Raw genomic sequence first — 18622 nt, 5'->3', positions numbered from 1 at the left:
TTAATACATTTACAAATGAATAAAAACCAAGTCAAAGATGTTGCAAATAAATATTTATTAAAACTGGCAGAAAGACATTGCAAGGCTTTTACTGGTAAAAATAAAAATGTCAGTCTTTCAACAGTTAAAATCTTATAATAAAAATAACATAGCATCACGAAATAACTACAAATAGCTGTTATATCACAAAAAAATAAGCCATATTATGAGTAGAACATTTACTTTCTATAAAAAAATTAAGGTCAATCAACAGAATTTGTATAATTTTGGTTAAAAGATTAAAATAAAATGCTGGAATCAACATTATACCACAAATTCTGTTGTTTGAGCTTATGTTCTATTAAATTTAGAATATTCCTGCAAAAGACAATTTAATAAATACATACTGAAAGTCCATCAACTTTCTGAGATGAGCACACACATGAGGGTTGTCCCTCTTCTCTGAGACCTTTCCACTTGTTTTGCCTCTGTATATCCGTCTTGTATCCAGTGAGTGTTGTGATTCCAACAAAACATCTGCACATAAAAACAAGCAGAAGCTTTAGAATAAAGTTCAGTATTGAATGAAACTAGCTCAATGAAATAAATTTAAAAATGCCACTTATACAATACAATCAGCATTTACCAGTACTTAAACTAAATAAGCAACCTTTTTCACAAATGAAATTACTCAAGTAAAACATGTTACCTTTGAAATTAACTCAAGTGTGCAAAAGACGCCTGCTCCCGGGACGCCAGACTGAAGTTGTAATAAGACTGAAAATCCAGCCGCAAAGTTGAGGTATGAATTCACAACCATGTGACCCTCGAATAGGCCTAGTCAAAAGCCACTGGGTGCACCTGAAATGAATAAATAGAAGCAACAATGTAACTTACAATACAGTATTTCAATATAAAATGTAATCTAAAATACAAGTTTATCAAATGATTTACAACAGAATTAATAAGAATTAATACATTACCTAATATAATCAGCTTCAGAGAGTCTTGAAGCATCAAACATATCTCGACATCAGCTGCTATTCTTTGCACCTACAAGAAATAATGAAAATTATCTTGTGATTAAAAAAAAAAAAAATGCATTTACATAAATGAGACCAAAATGAACACCCAAAAAGGTATATATTTTAAAATAATTTTTACATTTGATTAATAAATAATTTATAATGCAAAATTACAACTGTGTTATGACATTAATGTTTTACATTAATTTTTGAAATTACAAATAAGAAACGTTGTAAAAATGCAATGATACTTTTTAAACGTGAAACTAAACCACCATTAGGTGGCAGCAAATAATTTAATGAGTGAGTCAATTGAGTCAGTCATTGAACCGATTCGTTCAGAATGCTGAATCATTCAGTAAAAACACCGCTGAGTTTTGCTTTTGATCTTTGTTTGGAACGATTTTCGTTGGTGAAATAAAACAAGTGTCAATATTGTGTCTAAAAAGTAAGTAACTTAATGTTAACTAATTGTTTATTGAACTAGGTAACATTTGCAATCGTGATAATCAGCAACAGATCACTTGTTATGCTACTTAACAATATCATGTGTTATAAATAAACTCAACAGTTTGAACATTTACCTCATGTTTCTTCTGTGAGTTTATGTGTGCTGTTAAGGTTATTTGTTTGTTGAATGTAACATTAGCAAAATCAGAATCAGTCTTGCGATTCGATGCTTCCCTAACGTTAGTTATTTTTTTTTCACTCAAGTTTTAATCAGGCTAACTTGTCTAATCCGGCATGTAACGCTAAAGATGTATTTCACAAAAAAATTGCCCAGGACAAGCTTTAATGTCAAGTACAACTACAGTGGCAATAGACACAATTTCTCATTTACATGTTGTTTCTAATTATAGTAAGATGTCAAGTCAGTATGGGACAGTTGAAAACATAAATGAAATTTCACATATTTTGCTGTTCGTCAGTTATTTCGACAGATAGAAGTTAACATTACTAATTGTTCACACTGGGCATTACGTTAAAAGTTGGGTAAACACGACTTTAAATGCTCTCAATAAGAAAATTAAACTGCCAAAATGAGAAAAATACAGCATTCAGCCTAACTATGCTATGATAGCAATTTCCATCTTACTGCACATAAGTTACCAAGGCCGCTTGTCTAAATGTGTGATAGCAGGCTATTGTGACATGATATCACTTATACATTAACTTAAATAAATATAAAATGATATATTTCTTAAGTGAATTTACCAGGAATTATGAATAAAGCCTCTAATCTTCAATCGTTCTGGCACTGCTCCAGTCGGCTGGATTTCAGATTTGAACCATGCGCGCGCAATCCCATAATGCCACACTACAGTAAAGTAGTGTAAAAAGCAGGAGCTACAGTGATAACACCTGCTTCTTGTAAATTAATTACAGTTGACATGGAAATATACAGTTAACAACTGTAAAACCTTATTTGACCCATAATGCATTGCGAATTACAGCTAAATCTTGTAAAATGTTTAAACAGTAAAATTCTGTAAAATTTTGCTGTAGAAACTACAGCAATTTTTTACAGTGTGGCCTACAGGCAGAGACCCAGATGAGTGGAGGGAAAAGGTAGCATTGGTCATGAAAGACAATACTGTCATGCTGCAGGCTTTACCAATATCCACAAAGGATTGCTGATTGCTCCTCTGAGGCTATAGGAAATCAAACAAACAATTATGAAATAATAAAATCATAAAGAAGGCTCCAGTCGACCTGTGCTGACCTGCGCAGAGGCCATCATCAAAATAAAAGGTTTTTGAATGGAGAGGGCTTGTCTGTGAGCTCTAAAGCAGTCATCAGAGGAAGATCCTGAGATATGAGTCATTGTGATACAACACAGTGAAGAGTGAATAGAAGTACACTAATCAGTCAGAGTTAAGTGTCTGCTGGATAAACACAAAAACAGAGGAACCACCTTTTTTATGCCATCATATCATAATTGTTAAAAAAAAAATTATATATTTTTTAATTTTTATTTTTTTTGAATAATTATTAATGGGAATAACCATAAAGGTTTGTAATGCATTTTGTTAGCATGAATATTTTAAGAAGAATCATTTAAAATATGAATCAATAATAAATTATATATAAATTAAATTTATTATTATTATTTTTTTATATATATATATTTCACTGTTTTCACAAGCTAAAATTAAACAGCTGGCTGACTGGCTCCACTCTGCTACTTGAGTTTAAGGAGAAGTAAGAGTCTGATCCGCGTTTCCTCGCCATCTAGTGGAGACAAAACGTAACTGCAGATTCAAACGGGGAAAAAAAACATAAAACGAGATGCCTACCACCTTTCCATGTTACTGCTTTGATAATATGGCTTAGAAAATGGCAGAAATATAAATATAAATCCACATATAAAAACTGTACGAAAAACTTTTTTTTTTTTGTTAACAACTGTTTATTAAACGAAAACCTTATTTTAAATATAATAATACAGAAAAAAAAATTAATAAATAAAATCCAGAGGGATTTAGGATAGATTAAAATAGGATAGTAATAAAAAACAAAATAAAATATTTTTTTAAATAAAATAAAATATATATATTTGAACCTCTTTTCTTGGTATATTTTTAATGCTTTATTTAGTAACTCGCCCAATAAATGGAAAAATAGTTTTTATGTAAAAATAGATATAAAATAACAACAACAATAGTTGGATCAAAAAAAGTGGGTGGATAAAAGTTTAAGGTTTTTCGAATTCCCTGAACCTAAACTGAATCTATCTAATGCTTCCGCCCAAATTACTACACTTCCCATGATGCCGCGCGCAGCAGCTCCATGTGGATGTGTCTGGAGAACGTGCGCGAACATGACATGTGTCTGCTGAAGTATGGAGCGCTGCGAGGACTCTCCTTAAACCCACAGCAGACCTTCGAGAAGTGAATGTAAGTTTCCACGCTGTTTCTAACCAACTATTTCTAACTATTTCTTCCGGCTGATACATTTGGTGTTGTTTCAGCTAATGTGTCTGATCCTACAGGAGTGGCAAAGCCGTGTGTGTTGAAGTTTAGATCAGGGCCCTGTTAACTTGAGCTCAGACGTTAGTGATTTTAGTTCTGCAGACGTCTGTCTGTCCTCTAAAACAACCCCAATATCATACATAGAAGACCAACATTTATTTATACTTCATAAAACAACATTTCAGGAACTTCGGGTGGATTAAATGTGTTGAAACTCGTGACTGAATAAAGCTCAGTTTATATAATGTTATTAAACTGAACAAAGCGCCGCAAATGTAGTTTTTCAGCTAAAGATCCTTGGTCTTTTGCTTAGAAGTTGAGAAACATGTCAAAATTGTGTTAAAAGGCTCTTTCATTTAAAGGACTGAAGAAAGTTTAAGGGAATATTCTCATCATTGCAAAAATTATAGACAGATAAATAGTAAAATTCAGCTAACTGGTTAAAACTAACTTAATCTCTGGAATTACAGTACTTTGTCTTTAACCTGATCAGTCTGGTGGTTGACGGAGAGCCATGACCCTTATCTAACCTGACCAAAGGCATGTGTTTATCATGCTCAACTTGTGACTTTTGAATCATTACTAATGTCTAAATAACAGTAATCATGTAGTTAACTTTAAAACTTCCAGTAACATGTTATAAGTTGTATTACATGAACCTAAAATTGAATCAATGGTACTTTATTTTAAAGTATTTTATTTAATCTTTATCAAAGCAGCCACACTTTGTCTGTCTATGTATATATATATATATATATATATATATATATATATATATATATATATATATATATATATATATATATATATATATATATATATATATATATATATATATATAGTATTTAATATTTTTAAAATTATATATATGCACATTTTATTTTTTAAATGACATATATGTAAATATATATGTATGTGTGTAAAATTGCATTTAATTTGAAATACTTTTATATTTGTAATTTCAAGCCTCTAAAATGAAAAGCTTTCAAAAGAGACAAGTTCAATCAAGTGAGACATTTGCCGGTTAGATCATCAGCCAGATGTTAATAGTTTGGGTGTAATTTGTCACTAACCTCTTTGGGATGTGCAGGTCCTGTAGGTGGCGCTCTGTAGGTGGAGGAGGCGATGCAGCGGATGTGGGCTCCAGTCACGTTGCGGCGTGTGGTCCTGCTGCGCTCTGCATACCTGGGTCACACCTGGGCTGTGCGTGAGCTTCCTGTGACCGTCCGGACCTCACGCTGCTTCAGTTGCACTAATGTCATCAGGACGAAGGAGAGCCGCAAAACGTCCACGGAGGAAGAAACGCCATTAAACCCTCCGCAGAGTCTGGCAGGGACCGAGGGTCTTTATAAGGCTGATACGGGGTCTGCCCCTCAGAATAAGGGTGATGTCGACCCTCTGCAGGACAAGTCTATCGGACTCTTTCAGAGATTTAAAAAGACGTTTAAACAGTATGGTAAAGTCATGGTGCCTGTGCACATCGTCACGTCCACTGTGTGGTTTGGGAGCTTTTATTATGCTGCAATGAAGTAAGTGAATATCAGCATTCTGCACAACACCACACCCTTTGACAATAAAAACAATGACAAGTGCCAAGTTCTATAAAAATATTCTCATAGACTTGTTCAGCTTGTCAGTTCTTGTTCTGATTTTTTTTTTCCAGTCATTGTTTTATTCTGAGAATTTATGACCATTTACATATTAGATTTAATTTAGAATTTAGATTTATTTTAGTTTTGCATCTTTTGTGTTTTCCAAAGATTTACATTTTGGAAGCACAGACCCTAAAAGACCACATTTCTTTATTAAATGGACAGTTAATTAGGTATAATTCTGCTGATAATTATTTTCACTTAATGGCCGATAAATGGCTGATATTAAAATGATATACTATTTTCTCCAAAAAATTTAAAATAAATCACTAAAAACTAAAGTAGATAGAAAATACTGTAGACATTACAATATTATAGTGTACAGTACAAAAATATATTTTGTAGTTTTGCTAAATATTACATTTAACAGTGTTAAATTATTATATTAACTTGAATTTAAGCAATTTAACAATGTTAGATGACAACAGGGGCAATGTAAATGAATTAAACTGAAGATAGATTTAAAAAATATGATAACCAATATCATACCAATATTTTGTACCTCGTGCAATTATTGTAGCTTTCTGAATATGATGCATTTATGTAATTGAGCTCATTGCTTTGTTGTCTTGTGGTACAAAATGGGCTTTAAAAGTTCTAAATTTAGTAAACTACATGAATTGAGGTGCTTTTGCTTCAAAGATCAAAACATACAGACTAAGCGCACTGGCATTAAGGTGAGGCTGGCAGAGAGGTCGAGTTTTTCCAGATAAAGTCCGTCTGAGCTTCAGCAGGTCAGACAAGCTTTAGCAGCGTCATCTGAACAATCAGCTATTGCTATACAAACAACACTTGAAGGTTACAAAAGCAATCATCTCTCTCTTGTAAAGATACATAAATGATATTCTGTGTTCCCTGCAGAGGGGTGAATCTGGTCCCGTTTTTGGAGTTCATTGGTTTACCAGATTGGATGGTGGGAATTTTACGAGATTCCCAGGGTGGCTATGCACTCACAGCCTATGCAATGTATAAGGTATATAAACAAAAACCCAAGAGTATTTTAAAATATATACGTGATGTATGATTAATCATTGTGAATGTTATTCTCTCACTCCGTCTATCTGGTCACAGCTTGCTACTCCTGCACGATACACCGTTACATTGGGCGGCACGTCTGTGTCTGTACAGTACCTCCGCAAACACGGATACCTCTCTACCCCTCCTCCTGTTAAAGAGTACCTTCAAGACAAAATGGAGGAGACCAGGGAACTACTGACTGAAAAAATGGAGGAGACGAAAGAGAGGTTTTCAGAGAAGATGGAGGAAACCAAGGAACTACTCTCAGAACGAATGGAGGAGACCAAAGGGCGCTTCTCTGGGACGAAAGACAAGTTTTCTGAGAAACTGCAGGAGACGAAAGACAAAATGACTTTCCGTAAGAAAGCCGACTAGGCTGCATGGGTATGGGAAGAGAAACGTCACTAAAAACTCAAACTCTGCACACTGTGGAATGTTTCACACGATCAATAATTACTGTCACAAGGTATTCGGTGTTGACTTAAAGGGATAGTTCAACTGTTGCAGAACTATTTTGAAAAATGTTTTTGTCCATATAATGCAAGTCAGTCAAGTCCAAAACAACATTGGACCCCATTGGCTTTCATTGTATTGACGAAAAAAGTATTTTGTGTTCATACAGGTTTGAAACGACATGAGGGTGAGTAAATTGATGACGGAATTTTAATTTTTGGGTGAAGTTTCCCTTTAAGGCGGTGAATGTTCATACACAAGAACCATCATGTTGAAATGGTTTCCATGCACTTAAATCTTCAAGTTAAGTGTTTTGGAGAGAAGCAAACTTGAACTAGCAATAATACTAGAATTATTTTAAGTCAAAATCATGTTAAGTGTGTTTGTGTGACTATATTAGTTCAGTTGTTTTAAATGTATTAAAATCATCTCTACTTGACTACCAAGTGATAATTAAATATCAGTATCTATTTGATATTTAAACGATTTTCACTTGTTTTTAATCATGTGTTTGTATTTGAGTTCTTGTGCATATTGCCTACAGTCATCTAGACTTTACAACGTCCTGAATTGCACCGTGTTTGTGTATCTGGACAAGCTGCTAGTTTTTTAATCTAAACTCAAATCACCTTAATATGCCAATGTTCATTGAGAGAATAATAAAATTGTTTATCTGAAAACATGTATTGGATATCATTTCAATATCTAAAGTAAAAATTAAAGTATTAGACACATCAGCAACTGGTACTTTTAGTTTATTAGTTTAACTGCAGTTGGACAACAGCAGAAGTACAAGCATAAAAGTTTGACTATAACAGTGATTAGAGCAACATGTTTTGATTACTTTTTCTGAAAAAAAAAAAAAATGCATTACAGTAACAGACCTTATGCTTAAAACCTATTACACCACAATGATTTAAATAAAATAAATATGTACATGTGCATGTATAGAAAATGTCCACACACATGAACATACGGAGTAACATGAGCCGTGTAAAAGGTCTATTATTGTGTAGCTTTCTAATGCCGAATGTCTGTTTTCTGACACTCGATTAAGCATCAGAGTAAAACGAGTCTAAACCTTCTCAGTTTTGTTAGTTCTCTGTGCTTGTGCAAGAAAAGCTTCATAAGCATCTCGGTACATTGCTCAAAATGTCACAACTGCTGTTAGTCAGGTGCTTGTAGTCAAAATGGCATCGCTATGTACATTATCTTCAGGTATATAACTATAGACATGCGAATACAAGCTACTGTACAGTGGAGCACCAGCACATAAATATCTGCAATTTAAAATCGTTTTTTGCTCCTATACACCACATACACAAGAATGTCTGAAATACAGTATATAACAAAAATAAGAATGTTAAAACTACATCTCTCATTTGGTTCATTATTAAACTTGCAAAGACAGGAAGCACAACACAGGGTGGCATGAAAAGTCATGTACATGTTGGGATTCAAATGAACACTGTTGTTTTAAGCATTTCTTCCCTCAGCGTTGGTGTCTGTGAGTGGGAGTCTGGCACTGGTAACTACATATTCCATGTTTCCATTCCAATTTATAACTTACTTTAACTAGTTAAAGTTAAAAGGGTTTTCTACAGAAGCCTGTTTCCACCACTGTTTAAATTTATTTATTTTTTTCCAGAATTGCGAGATATAAGCTCGGACATTTTTTCTGAGTTTATATCTTGCAATTCTGTCCTTTTTCAGTGAAATCTTAATTTTATCTAACGATTCTGTAATTCAGTTTTTTTCCCCCACAAAGGAATTCAAAAATTCAAAAGGCAATCGTGACTTTTCCATCTCACAATTTTCAGTTCTGAGGGGGGGAAACAAAGGTCAGAATTGAGATAAACTCAGAATTCTATTTTTTTCTCATAAGTTTTTTATTTTTATTTGATTAAATCTCTAATTTCTTAGCTCACCTCTCACATTTCTTTTCCTGTCAAGGAATTAAAAAAAAAAAAATTGTGAGATTTGCAATTACCTCATATTTTTCATTTTTGTCTTGTGGTGGAAACAGGCTTTCATAGTTTTCTGATTAAAAACTAGTTGAATAAATTCCTTTGTGAGCATGTGTGTGTGTGTGTGTGTGTGTGTATATATATATATATATATATGTGTGCCTTTTGTTGTTGGGGCAGTGTTTAAAGCAACATCCTAATCCAGAACAGCAATTCATTCTTTCTGTACCAAGATGTTACTCAATAAAACTCCAAGTTCAGTACTTTCATAATTAAGCATCCTTCTGATAATGAATTTCCTTGTTTGCCAAAATAATAATAATAATAAAATTAAGTTAAAAAAAGCACATTTGAACTGTAGGCATTTACAAATCCGTTGCCACCGTGTTAAAATCTTTATATCAGCTATAAATTGTTACATTATTAACAATGTCTTTTTTCTGTGGTTTCTACCCATTGGGTAGGATATGTGCATACAGACTAACTTTATTTACAGCACCTTACAAATAAACGATTAAAAAAAAAAAAAAAAAAAAAAAAGAACATTACACAGAAGAAGAAAGCACCATTGGAAGTGAGGCACAGCTAAGGTGGGAACTTTTAGAGTGCAAGTGGGTTCCTACGTCGCTCAAAAAAACAACACGATCGATAGGCACCGATTCAGCTCGTGAGTAACATGCAAACTCCTTGGACAGTAGAAAACGGCAGAAAGCTCTTCCTTTGAGACCGAAAACAAATTGTAGAGAACAAAGGCATTTACCAGGATGGTGCGAAGATGGACAAACAGGCAAAGCAAAAAGTGCAGCAGATGAGAAGCAGCATAGCAGCAGCAGCAACAGCGGGAGCAGCAAACTGACTAGTGAAAGCGCTGAAGACGGCCAGTGAAAAGAACAGATGGACAGGTAACAGAGAAAGGGCTCTTAAAATCGAATGCGGTGACATTGTGCTCTCGCTCTTTGTAGCCTTGAGTAATCGTCGCAGATGGTCTGAGAGAAACATCTCATCTCAGCCTCTGCAAAGTGTTTCTGAAGTTGTGAGCTTTTAAAGCCTGTGCTTGAAAGACAAGAGCATCTAGACACCATTCAAGCGACTCTACAATTTTAGATCAAGCCGAGCTGCTGGAATTCCAATTCTAGCCATTTTTTTTTTTTTTTTTTTTTTATATTCTAGGAATATTACATTCTGAATCAGCTAGAATCTAAATGTGATAGGATTCTAGAATTCTAAAATTTAGCCTACAATCCCTGGCAAAAATAATGAAATTTTTTTTTTTTATATAATTAAACAACTTTTAATGTTATAGTTTAATAATATTATAATATTCTGGCTTTGTGAAACAAAACAAAAAATAATTATTTAACAGAAGCAATTTAATTTGATTGAGTTTGTTTCACAAAACCAGAATGCTCAGCTATTAACCAAAAATAGTTGTGTTTTGTTTATTTGCTATAAAGTAAAAATATAATAATAATAATAATAATAATAATAATAATAATAATAATAATAATAAGTGAACATCCCCCAAGTCTGGTTATTCCATAATTTTTGCCAGGGGTTGAAACTGCTAGGATTTAAAAATTCCAAATCAAGTCAAGTTGTTGTGGTTCTACTATTCTGAATATAGAAGATGAGAGTGTTTGTTTAGTCTGGTATGGAGCACACAGGTCCAGACGGCGTAATTTCTGTCCACAAGTGAAGAAGAAAAAAAAAAAAAAAAAAAAGAAATCCCACCATGAGCAGAGAAAAAAAATAAAAAATAAAAGGCAACTAACACAGACATGAAATAAAAGCATTCAAACATTTTGATTGGCTGACTCTAACATTCCGAGTACAAATATAGAGTAGCTTATAAAGGTGAGTGTGTTGCTTTTGAAAACTTTTTTGACCATAATCCCCAGCGAACAAATCTAAACGTATTTATTAAAAAAAAAAAAAAAAAAAAAAAAAAATAGAAAATCACCAAGGCCTTTTCACAAGTCCATCTGTCCTCGACAGATTCGGTGGTGACTAAAAACAGGGGCTCAGTCTTCAGTCTCCTTATTAAAGGGATGCGTGTGCACTAACTGGTAAGAGTCTTTGGGCTTTCTTCTGGACCAGATTCAAGGGATTCAACATCCTCTATCTGGGCCTAAACGATTGTGATCAATTACACCCAAGCTTAAACTGAATGCAGAGAGCCGCTCTGAAGAGTACGGATCTTGGATTTCCTGACTGTATGTCTACGTGGCAAATAAGAGGAACATATGAGAACAGGAAGAGAGTTCGGTGTCGAGGACTGGTGCGTGCTGGGCAGGAGCTGGTGTCAGGGTCGGGTTCACTCTGGACGGTGTCAGAGTGAAAGCAAAGGCAACAGGACAGAGGATTGCTGGGTAAAAATAGGTATTTTCAAAAATGCCCATCACATTAGCCCTTGACTTCACCACATTTTAAACCTGATTAATTATCCTTGGGGACTAGATTATACAACATGCAAAACAGGGTTTTTATATCCTTCGAACACACTGGCATTTTGATTAGAAGATTATGCCAATGAATATCTATGTTGTGGTATTATAAGGTGGAGGTGGAAAATGTGAGCAGGTAGTGACATGGGTTAACGGGATTATAACTGGATTATTTTATAGGCTAATTCGGTTTTTCAGTTGTAACTCAAAAACAAAAGTGCAAAAGGCATGAAATGGTAAACTAAAATCATGAATGATTTTAAAATCATGATAAAAAAAAATCATGAATGTTTTTTTGCTAGACTCCAATGAGAAAAAAAATTCCATTAAAAATCATAATCAAATTTTTATATATAAAATTTGATATTTCGAATATAATAGTTTCTTACTAATGTCTTTAATAATATAAATGTCTTAATTTTTCCTTAAAGCATTATTAAAGGGATACTCCACCCCAAAATGAAAAGTCATTAATCACTTACCCCCATGTCATGTAAAAGCTTCATTCATCTTTGGAACACAATTTAAGATATTTTAGATGTAAACCGGGAGGCTTGTGCCTGTCCCATTGACTGCATAGTAAATTGCACTGTCAAGGTCAAGGAAGTATGAAAAACGTAGTCAAAGCAGTCCATCTGTCATCAGACGTGCAATCGGAATTTTATGATGCGACGAAAACACTTTTTGTGCGCCAAAAACCCCCCCAAAATATCGACTTTATTCAACTTTTTCTGCAGCACGTAAACGCCGTGACCTACTGACGTCGAGGCCAGTGTATACCGTAAGTGGCGTTTACGTGCTGCGTCATCTGAGGAGCAGAAAAAGTTGAATAAAGTCGATATTTTCTTTTTGTGGCGCACAAAAAGTGTTCTCGTCGCATCATAAAATTCAGATTGCACATCTGATGTTAGATGGACTGCTTTGACTACATTTTTCATACTTCTATGGACCTTGACAGTGCAATTTACTATGCAGTCAATGGGACAGGCACAAGCCTCCCGGTTTACATCTAAAATATCTTAAATTGTGTTCCAAAGATGAATGAAGCTTTTACATGACATGGGGGTAAGTGATTAATGACAAAATTCATTTTGGGGTGGAGTATCCCTTTAAGGTCTATTTTTTTTTCCTTTTTAACCGAGTCTTCCTTTATATACCCATTTTAAAATCAATATATAATACTAAAAATTATAATAAAAACAGGTGATGAGAATAAGGTTGGAGAAAAAAAAGCAACAATCTCAAAACATGTCAAACCTGTTCAGATCTCTTACTGAAGGGAGTTTTTTTTTAGGCAAAATGTCAACCGTGCCACCAGCCAACTGACCTCAGATCAGCTGGAGTCTGTGAAAGCGGCGGAACGTGTCAGTGGTGAGAATAGATGAGAGTAGAGCAGACTCTCTGTATTCTGTGCCTCTTTTAGATCAAGGTTATTTTAGGCTGGATCAGAGATTTTTCTTGTGCTGAAGACAGACAAGATCACTTCCCTCCGGTAGAAAGCTCGCACTGAAGCATATGATCGGAACTACACGAAAACGACAGTACAAACAGTAAACACATATATCACCCCACCCTCTCCCCACTACCCCATTCCCAAATTTCTCTGATTAACCTCAACAATAGTGCAAAGTTCAGAAAAGGGTTTTGATTTAAATGTATAACAAGTCTTTAAGACAGTCAACGCCCCATGAGACCTTCCGCATAAACCTTGGCACTAGGATTTGGATTTTCACCCTTTTTCGCATTTGTTTTGTTCATGCTGCACAGATCTCGGTCTTAAAAAAAAAAAAAAATTCTATCCACACAGCTAGTATATCACGTGTGGTTTGGGCAGAAAGGGGGCATTCAAGAGGAATACAACAATAAAACCAACAAGAACAACAACAACAACAAAAAGCCTGTCTTGTGCGCGAATAACTTTCTCTAAATTTGTCAGCTATACAGAAGTAATACAGAGCAATAAAGGTGGGAGACTCCAGGCAGTGCATAAACCCCAGTTTTAGCGCAGCTGGACTGACAGAAAACAAATGTAATGTTTTCTTTCATAAGCTCAGCTCCATGTTGTTATTTAAAAAAAAAAAAAAAAAAAGGTTTCGGTTTCACTTTCGTTGCGAAGACGCATTAAGCGCTGTTGTGCACGGGAGTGTCAAGAGGGAGAACCTGTCCCTTTGTGGGTGGAGAGTGATCGCGATTGCCCAATTGTGTGCTAGGCCTGCCCCCTCACACTAGCTCCTCCCTCTGTTGGTCTTTGCTCAGCGCTATTGTGCTCTCTGGGCTGTTTAAATCTGTCCGGCCCCTGGGCGGAGTCTGCACAGTGACGGGGATGGGCGGGTTATTGCTGTGCTGGTGGAGGTAAAGTACGATGCCCGGCTGCTGCCCAATTACTTGACTGTAAGCCGGTGGAGGGCCCTCCATGCGTCCATGGGTACTGGAGCTGGCCGCGCTGATCCCAGAGTTGCTACTGGGAGGCCGCGGCCCACCGCCACCACCTGAACTGTGCATGTCAATGAGGTCGCTGTCGAAGATGGTCCGGTTAGGCGGAGCGCGTACCGACTCTCGGTTGAGCTCGAGCTGCTGTTCGGGGTCTCTCAGCTGCAGTGTACAGGGGCCCTGGTACGGTGGTGGCTCCTCTCCGTCTGACAGCGAGATGGTGGGTGGCAGATCGATCTCGTGCTGCAAGTACGGGTAGGTAGGCTGGAAACGTCTGAAGCGGTTGTGCTGCATGAAAGTGGGAGCGGTGAAGCGGTCCCTTGGCTGAGGAGCATACACCACCTACAGAGGAGAAGGGAGTGAATGCAAGAAATATAGTGAGAACGTGTCATCTTAGCTTTAAAGGATCCAATAAAAAGCCATGAAAACAGTAGCTAATAATTAGACATCAGTAAATGCTAGTACGCAAAACTCAATGGCACAATGGTGGTAGTTTATTATAGTATGAAACACATCGTCAGAATACTCCATCTGCCATAAGTGGTTCAATCGTAACGTTATGAAGCGACGAGAATACTTTTTGTACGGAAATACATCATTATAAAAGTAACTAATTACCAGGGAAAGTAACTATTGCGTTACTTTTTTTTAAAAAAATGTTCAAATGTCAAATAACTTTGGATGCCCCCAATATTAAATGTTAAATTAATGAAATGGACACTAAAAATAAATTATTATTATAAAACATTGTACATTAATCTACACTATTTATCTACTGACACTTAGTATCAGTCAGTCAAGCATAATATAATATTAATGATAATTTAATATTATATGATGGAACTTTAGTAATTAGAATAACCAAGTATGAATGCATATTTGTCAATATAAAACGCACTAAGGATTAATAAACTGCTGGGTTCATGAATATTAATCACGTAGTCTGAGTTTGCTCGAATTGATTTGCTGAAATCAAAACAGGGACGATAATAGGTGAGCGCCAGCCAATGAGATTGTCGTTTGTGCATTAGTCCCGCCCACTACCAGAGAAACCGGCAGTTCTTAAAAGCCGAAGAAATCCAAAAAGGAACTCCGTTATTTTGACAGGAAAATACAACAAAGAATATCTTTTACATGTAGCGCGTCACTTCTGCACGTTATGAAAGACTCTATTGCTCTGTATCTTTCTTTGCCTGCGTGTATGAGAGAAAGCGACGGCGAGTCGTGCGCCTTCACACTAGAGTTTATGGTATGTCAAATACAGCTACACTGCGCATCCATTCAGATGAACTGAAAAATTAAATTCTAGTAATATAATATAGTAATGCCACATTTTATTGTCAGTAACGGTAACGGCATTGTAACGGGGGAAATAGTAATTCGTTTGATTACTTGTTACTGAAAAAAAATAACGCCGTTAGTAACGCCGTTATTCCCATCACTGGTCGTCTCACTAAATGAGGACATAAATACATGAACAACATCTCCAGAACTGCTCTGAGAGTCACTTCATGAGCATTTGACCGTTTCATTTGAGAAAAACCATCCTCATATCATATACACACAGAAATGTAAAGGTATTCACGGCAACCCGTCAAAATAAAAGTTCGGTTTCACTTGAAGACATTGGGCAGAAATATATTACTGTTGTTCAGTAGAAAGTACATAATAGGCTACTACTACTAAAACTATTAAAACCTTATGTTTAAGGAATAATCATACAATGTCTTCAATGTTATTATCAATATTAAATCCCCTTTATTTTTATTCATTAAAATTAAATGAAAGGAATGTTTTTATGTCGGGGAAAAACAGAACCCATATATACACATATACACACACACACGTCTAAGTAAACACAAATACACGTGTGTATATCTATTACCTATAAATTACATTTTATAATTATTACATAAAAAGCACAGACATTTTTTAAAAGCAAACAAAATTGATAGGGTAAATGTACCCATTATGCTCACCAAAATCTACACAGACATTTTTAGTGCACAAGATATTGGTTTCAGTACAAATAGTTACGTTAAAATAAAATATTAATCTCTCTCACAAAGATATTTAATTTTATTTTAAATGACAAAAGCATTTCAATTAAGATATACATCATTAAATTCAAAAAGTCTGGCTGTGCTTAATAGGTACATTTTTGTACCCTTTAAGCACACCCCTGTTCCCATTAAGCTCACATCATGTTTTCTTAAAAATTCTTGTTTATTTTAAGGAAAATATTTAAAGAATAATTGTAAAAAAAGTGTTGTTTTTTTGAAGGTACAAAGTCAAATCACAAAAAAAACAACAAAAAAAACAGAACACTAAAATCAAGCAACAAGGCATTCAAGTCGATCAGTTATATATTCATAATGAAGTGTCATCTAAGCACATTGTAACATCTATACTAATCCACCTTCAGCTAAGTAACGCATTCAAAAATCAAATAAAACAAACCAATAAAACATTTAATTCATGGGGATGAACACAGAAACTAGCCTCATTATGAAACCTCTTTTTAAATGTATGTCAAGTTGTCAACTTATTTATAGTCTCTTATGGCTGGAATATATTTTTGCCCCGATTTACAGTCTGAAGAAGTTGATGCTAGTTGGCAAAGATCAGAGCCAGTCTGCAGATTTGAGTCGACAGAATCCATAGAAAATCAATTAACAAAGTGACAACCATCAGTTTATATTTAAAGTCTGTTTATGAAGTATTTACAGACGTTCAATGTGGAAGAGCTTAAAGAGAGCACACTGAGCTTAATGGGAACAGAAACAATTTTTAATAAGTTTAATGTAATATTTATTAAAATGATAGAATTTTGCTAAATAAATAGTCTAGGTCAGGGATCCTCAAATCTGGCCCACGAGATCCACTTTCCTGCAGAGTTTAGCTCTAACCCTAATCAAACACACCTGAGCATGCTAATCAGGGTCTTTAAGATCATTAGAAAATCACAGGTAGGCGAGTTTGATCAGGGTTGGAGCTAAACTCTGCAGCAGATTGACCCTCCAAGGAACCCTGGTCTAGGTCATGTATTAAGTTCATACATATTGTTAATAATAGCTGTTCATATTAAAATATCTATGAAATTATACTTTTTCTTATTGATGTCACACTGAAGCTGTGTGATTTTCATAGCAGTGCACCCTTTAAGCTCACCTTAAAATAATATGAAATTTAAAAAAAAAATTACAGCACTGCAAAACGACAGACCAGCAATAAACTGTCAATTTATAATATAATGGATGTAAAAGTACAAGCCAGTAATGCCTGTGAAGTAATATGTTAGCGTAGCACACAATCTTATTCAGCTAACTGTGTTCTGTAGCATCTGCGCTGTGTTGCTAAAACTATATTTTGGATCTAACTCCATTTCCCCCATCCAAGTTCTGGGTTATAATATGCAAAAGTCTGAACATTAATCTCTTAATTTTACAATAAGTAGTGAAACTTACCCAAAATGAAGGCTTAAACATCTAAAAAAAACACATTTAAGGGGCTCCTGTTTTAGTGAAAGTTTTTAGTGAAAGTCCTTTTACCAAAGGAACTTATTCCTTCCTTTGGTAGTTTGTATTTATTTGAACAATGCCTCAGACTTCGTCTGTCTGACTGCCTCTTCAAGATGAATCGCTTTATGTATTCCCCAATTGTAAGTCGCTTTGGATAAAAGCGTCTGCAAAATGACTAAATCTAAATCTAAATCTTCCAAAAAGTTCAACTTTTGTCTCATCAGTCCACAGAATATTTGCCTAAAAGTCTTGGGGATAATCAAGATATTTTTTTGGCAAATGTGAGACGAGCCTTTGTGTTCTTTTTGGTCAGCAATGGCTTTTGCCTTGGAACTCTCCCATGGATGCTGTTTTTGCCCAGTCTCTTTCTTATTGTTGAATCATGAACACTGCCCTTAATTGAGGCAAGTGAGGCCTGCAGTTCTGTATATGATGTTCTGGGTTCTTTTAGGACCTCCTGGATGAGTCGTTGTTGCTCTCGGAGTAATTTTGGTAGGCCGGCCACTCCTGGGAAGGTTCACCACTGTTCCGAGTCTTCTCCATTTGTGGATAATGGCTCTGACCATGGTTTGCTGGAGTCCCAAAGCCTTAGAAATGGCTTTCTACTATTTTGTATTTTGTTTCTCATCTGTTCTTGAATTTCTTTAAGCATGCTTCACTTTGTCAGACAGGTTCTATTTAAGTGATTTCTTGATTCAACAGGTCTGACAGTAATCAGGCCTAGGTTTGGCTATAGTGAAATTGAACTCAGCTTTCTAAAATAATGTGGTTAATCACAGTTCTTTCATGATTTAACAGGAGGCGGCAATTCATTTTTCACGTAGGGCCAGTGTTTGGACAGCTTTTTTCCCTTAAAAAATTAAATCATCGTTTAAAAGCTTTCCTGTAGTTCAAATAGTAGAGCATGGCGCTAGCAACGCCAAGATCATGGGTTCGATTCCCAGGGAAAGCAAGAGCTGATAAAATGTAAACACTGTAACTTGAATGCAATGTAAGTCGCTTTGGATAAAAGCGTCTGCTAAATGCATAAATGTAAAATGTAAATAAATGTTTTAGACAGCTTTCAAAATGGCCACCAGACAGTGTGAACACATGGAGACCCATATCTCAGTGTGCAATGATCTGATTGACTTGAAATTACAGGAGGTATATAGTAACAAAC

The 18622-nt window shown here is 35.3% G+C and overlaps 2 protein-coding genes and 1 long non-coding RNA gene across 4 annotated transcripts in view; 1 reads left to right on the top strand and 2 right to left on the bottom strand.

The window, feature by feature from the left end:
- Positions 1 to 283: 283 nt before the first annotated feature.
- LOC131522614 (uncharacterized) lies at positions 284 to 2293 on the bottom strand. Its single transcript, XR_009266575.1, has 4 exons — positions 2220 to 2293; positions 963 to 1032; positions 689 to 840; positions 284 to 516 (listed from the first exon to the last, which is right to left on the bottom strand). It is a non-coding gene; the product is annotated as an uncharacterized LOC131522614 (long non-coding RNA).
- A 1451-nt stretch (positions 2294 to 3744) lies between these two features.
- Positions 3745 to 9608, top strand: fam210ab (family with sequence similarity 210 member Ab). The gene is made up of 4 exons (XM_058747711.1): positions 3745 to 3901; positions 5067 to 5505; positions 6490 to 6601; positions 6700 to 9608. Exons 2-4 carry the CDS (start codon positions 5102 to 5104, stop codon positions 7018 to 7020), a joined length of 837 nt encoding a protein of 278 aa, XP_058603694.1. The 5' UTR covers positions 3745 to 3901; positions 5067 to 5101; the 3' UTR covers positions 7021 to 9608.
- Positions 9609 to 12567: 2959 nt separating this feature from the next.
- ldlrad4b (low density lipoprotein receptor class A domain containing 4b) overlaps positions 12568 to 18622 on the bottom strand; it is a 53212-nt gene continuing 47157 nt past the window's right edge. For both annotated transcript variants that reach the window (XM_058748003.1, XM_058748004.1), the window contains one exon: positions 12568 to 14281. In XM_058748003.1, the coding sequence (XP_058603986.1) occupies positions 13730 to 14281 (552 nt within the window). In that variant the 3' untranslated portion in view covers positions 12568 to 13729. The remainder of the gene's footprint in view (positions 14282 to 18622) is intronic.

Source organism: Onychostoma macrolepis, chromosome 16, assembly GCF_012432095.1.
Source record: "Onychostoma macrolepis isolate SWU-2019 chromosome 16, ASM1243209v1, whole genome shotgun sequence".
NCBI classification, from domain to species: Eukaryota; Metazoa; Chordata; class Actinopteri; order Cypriniformes; family Cyprinidae; genus Onychostoma; species Onychostoma macrolepis.
Note: the sequence above shows the minus strand (reverse complement) of the source record. Positions and strands in the feature narration are given on the sequence as shown.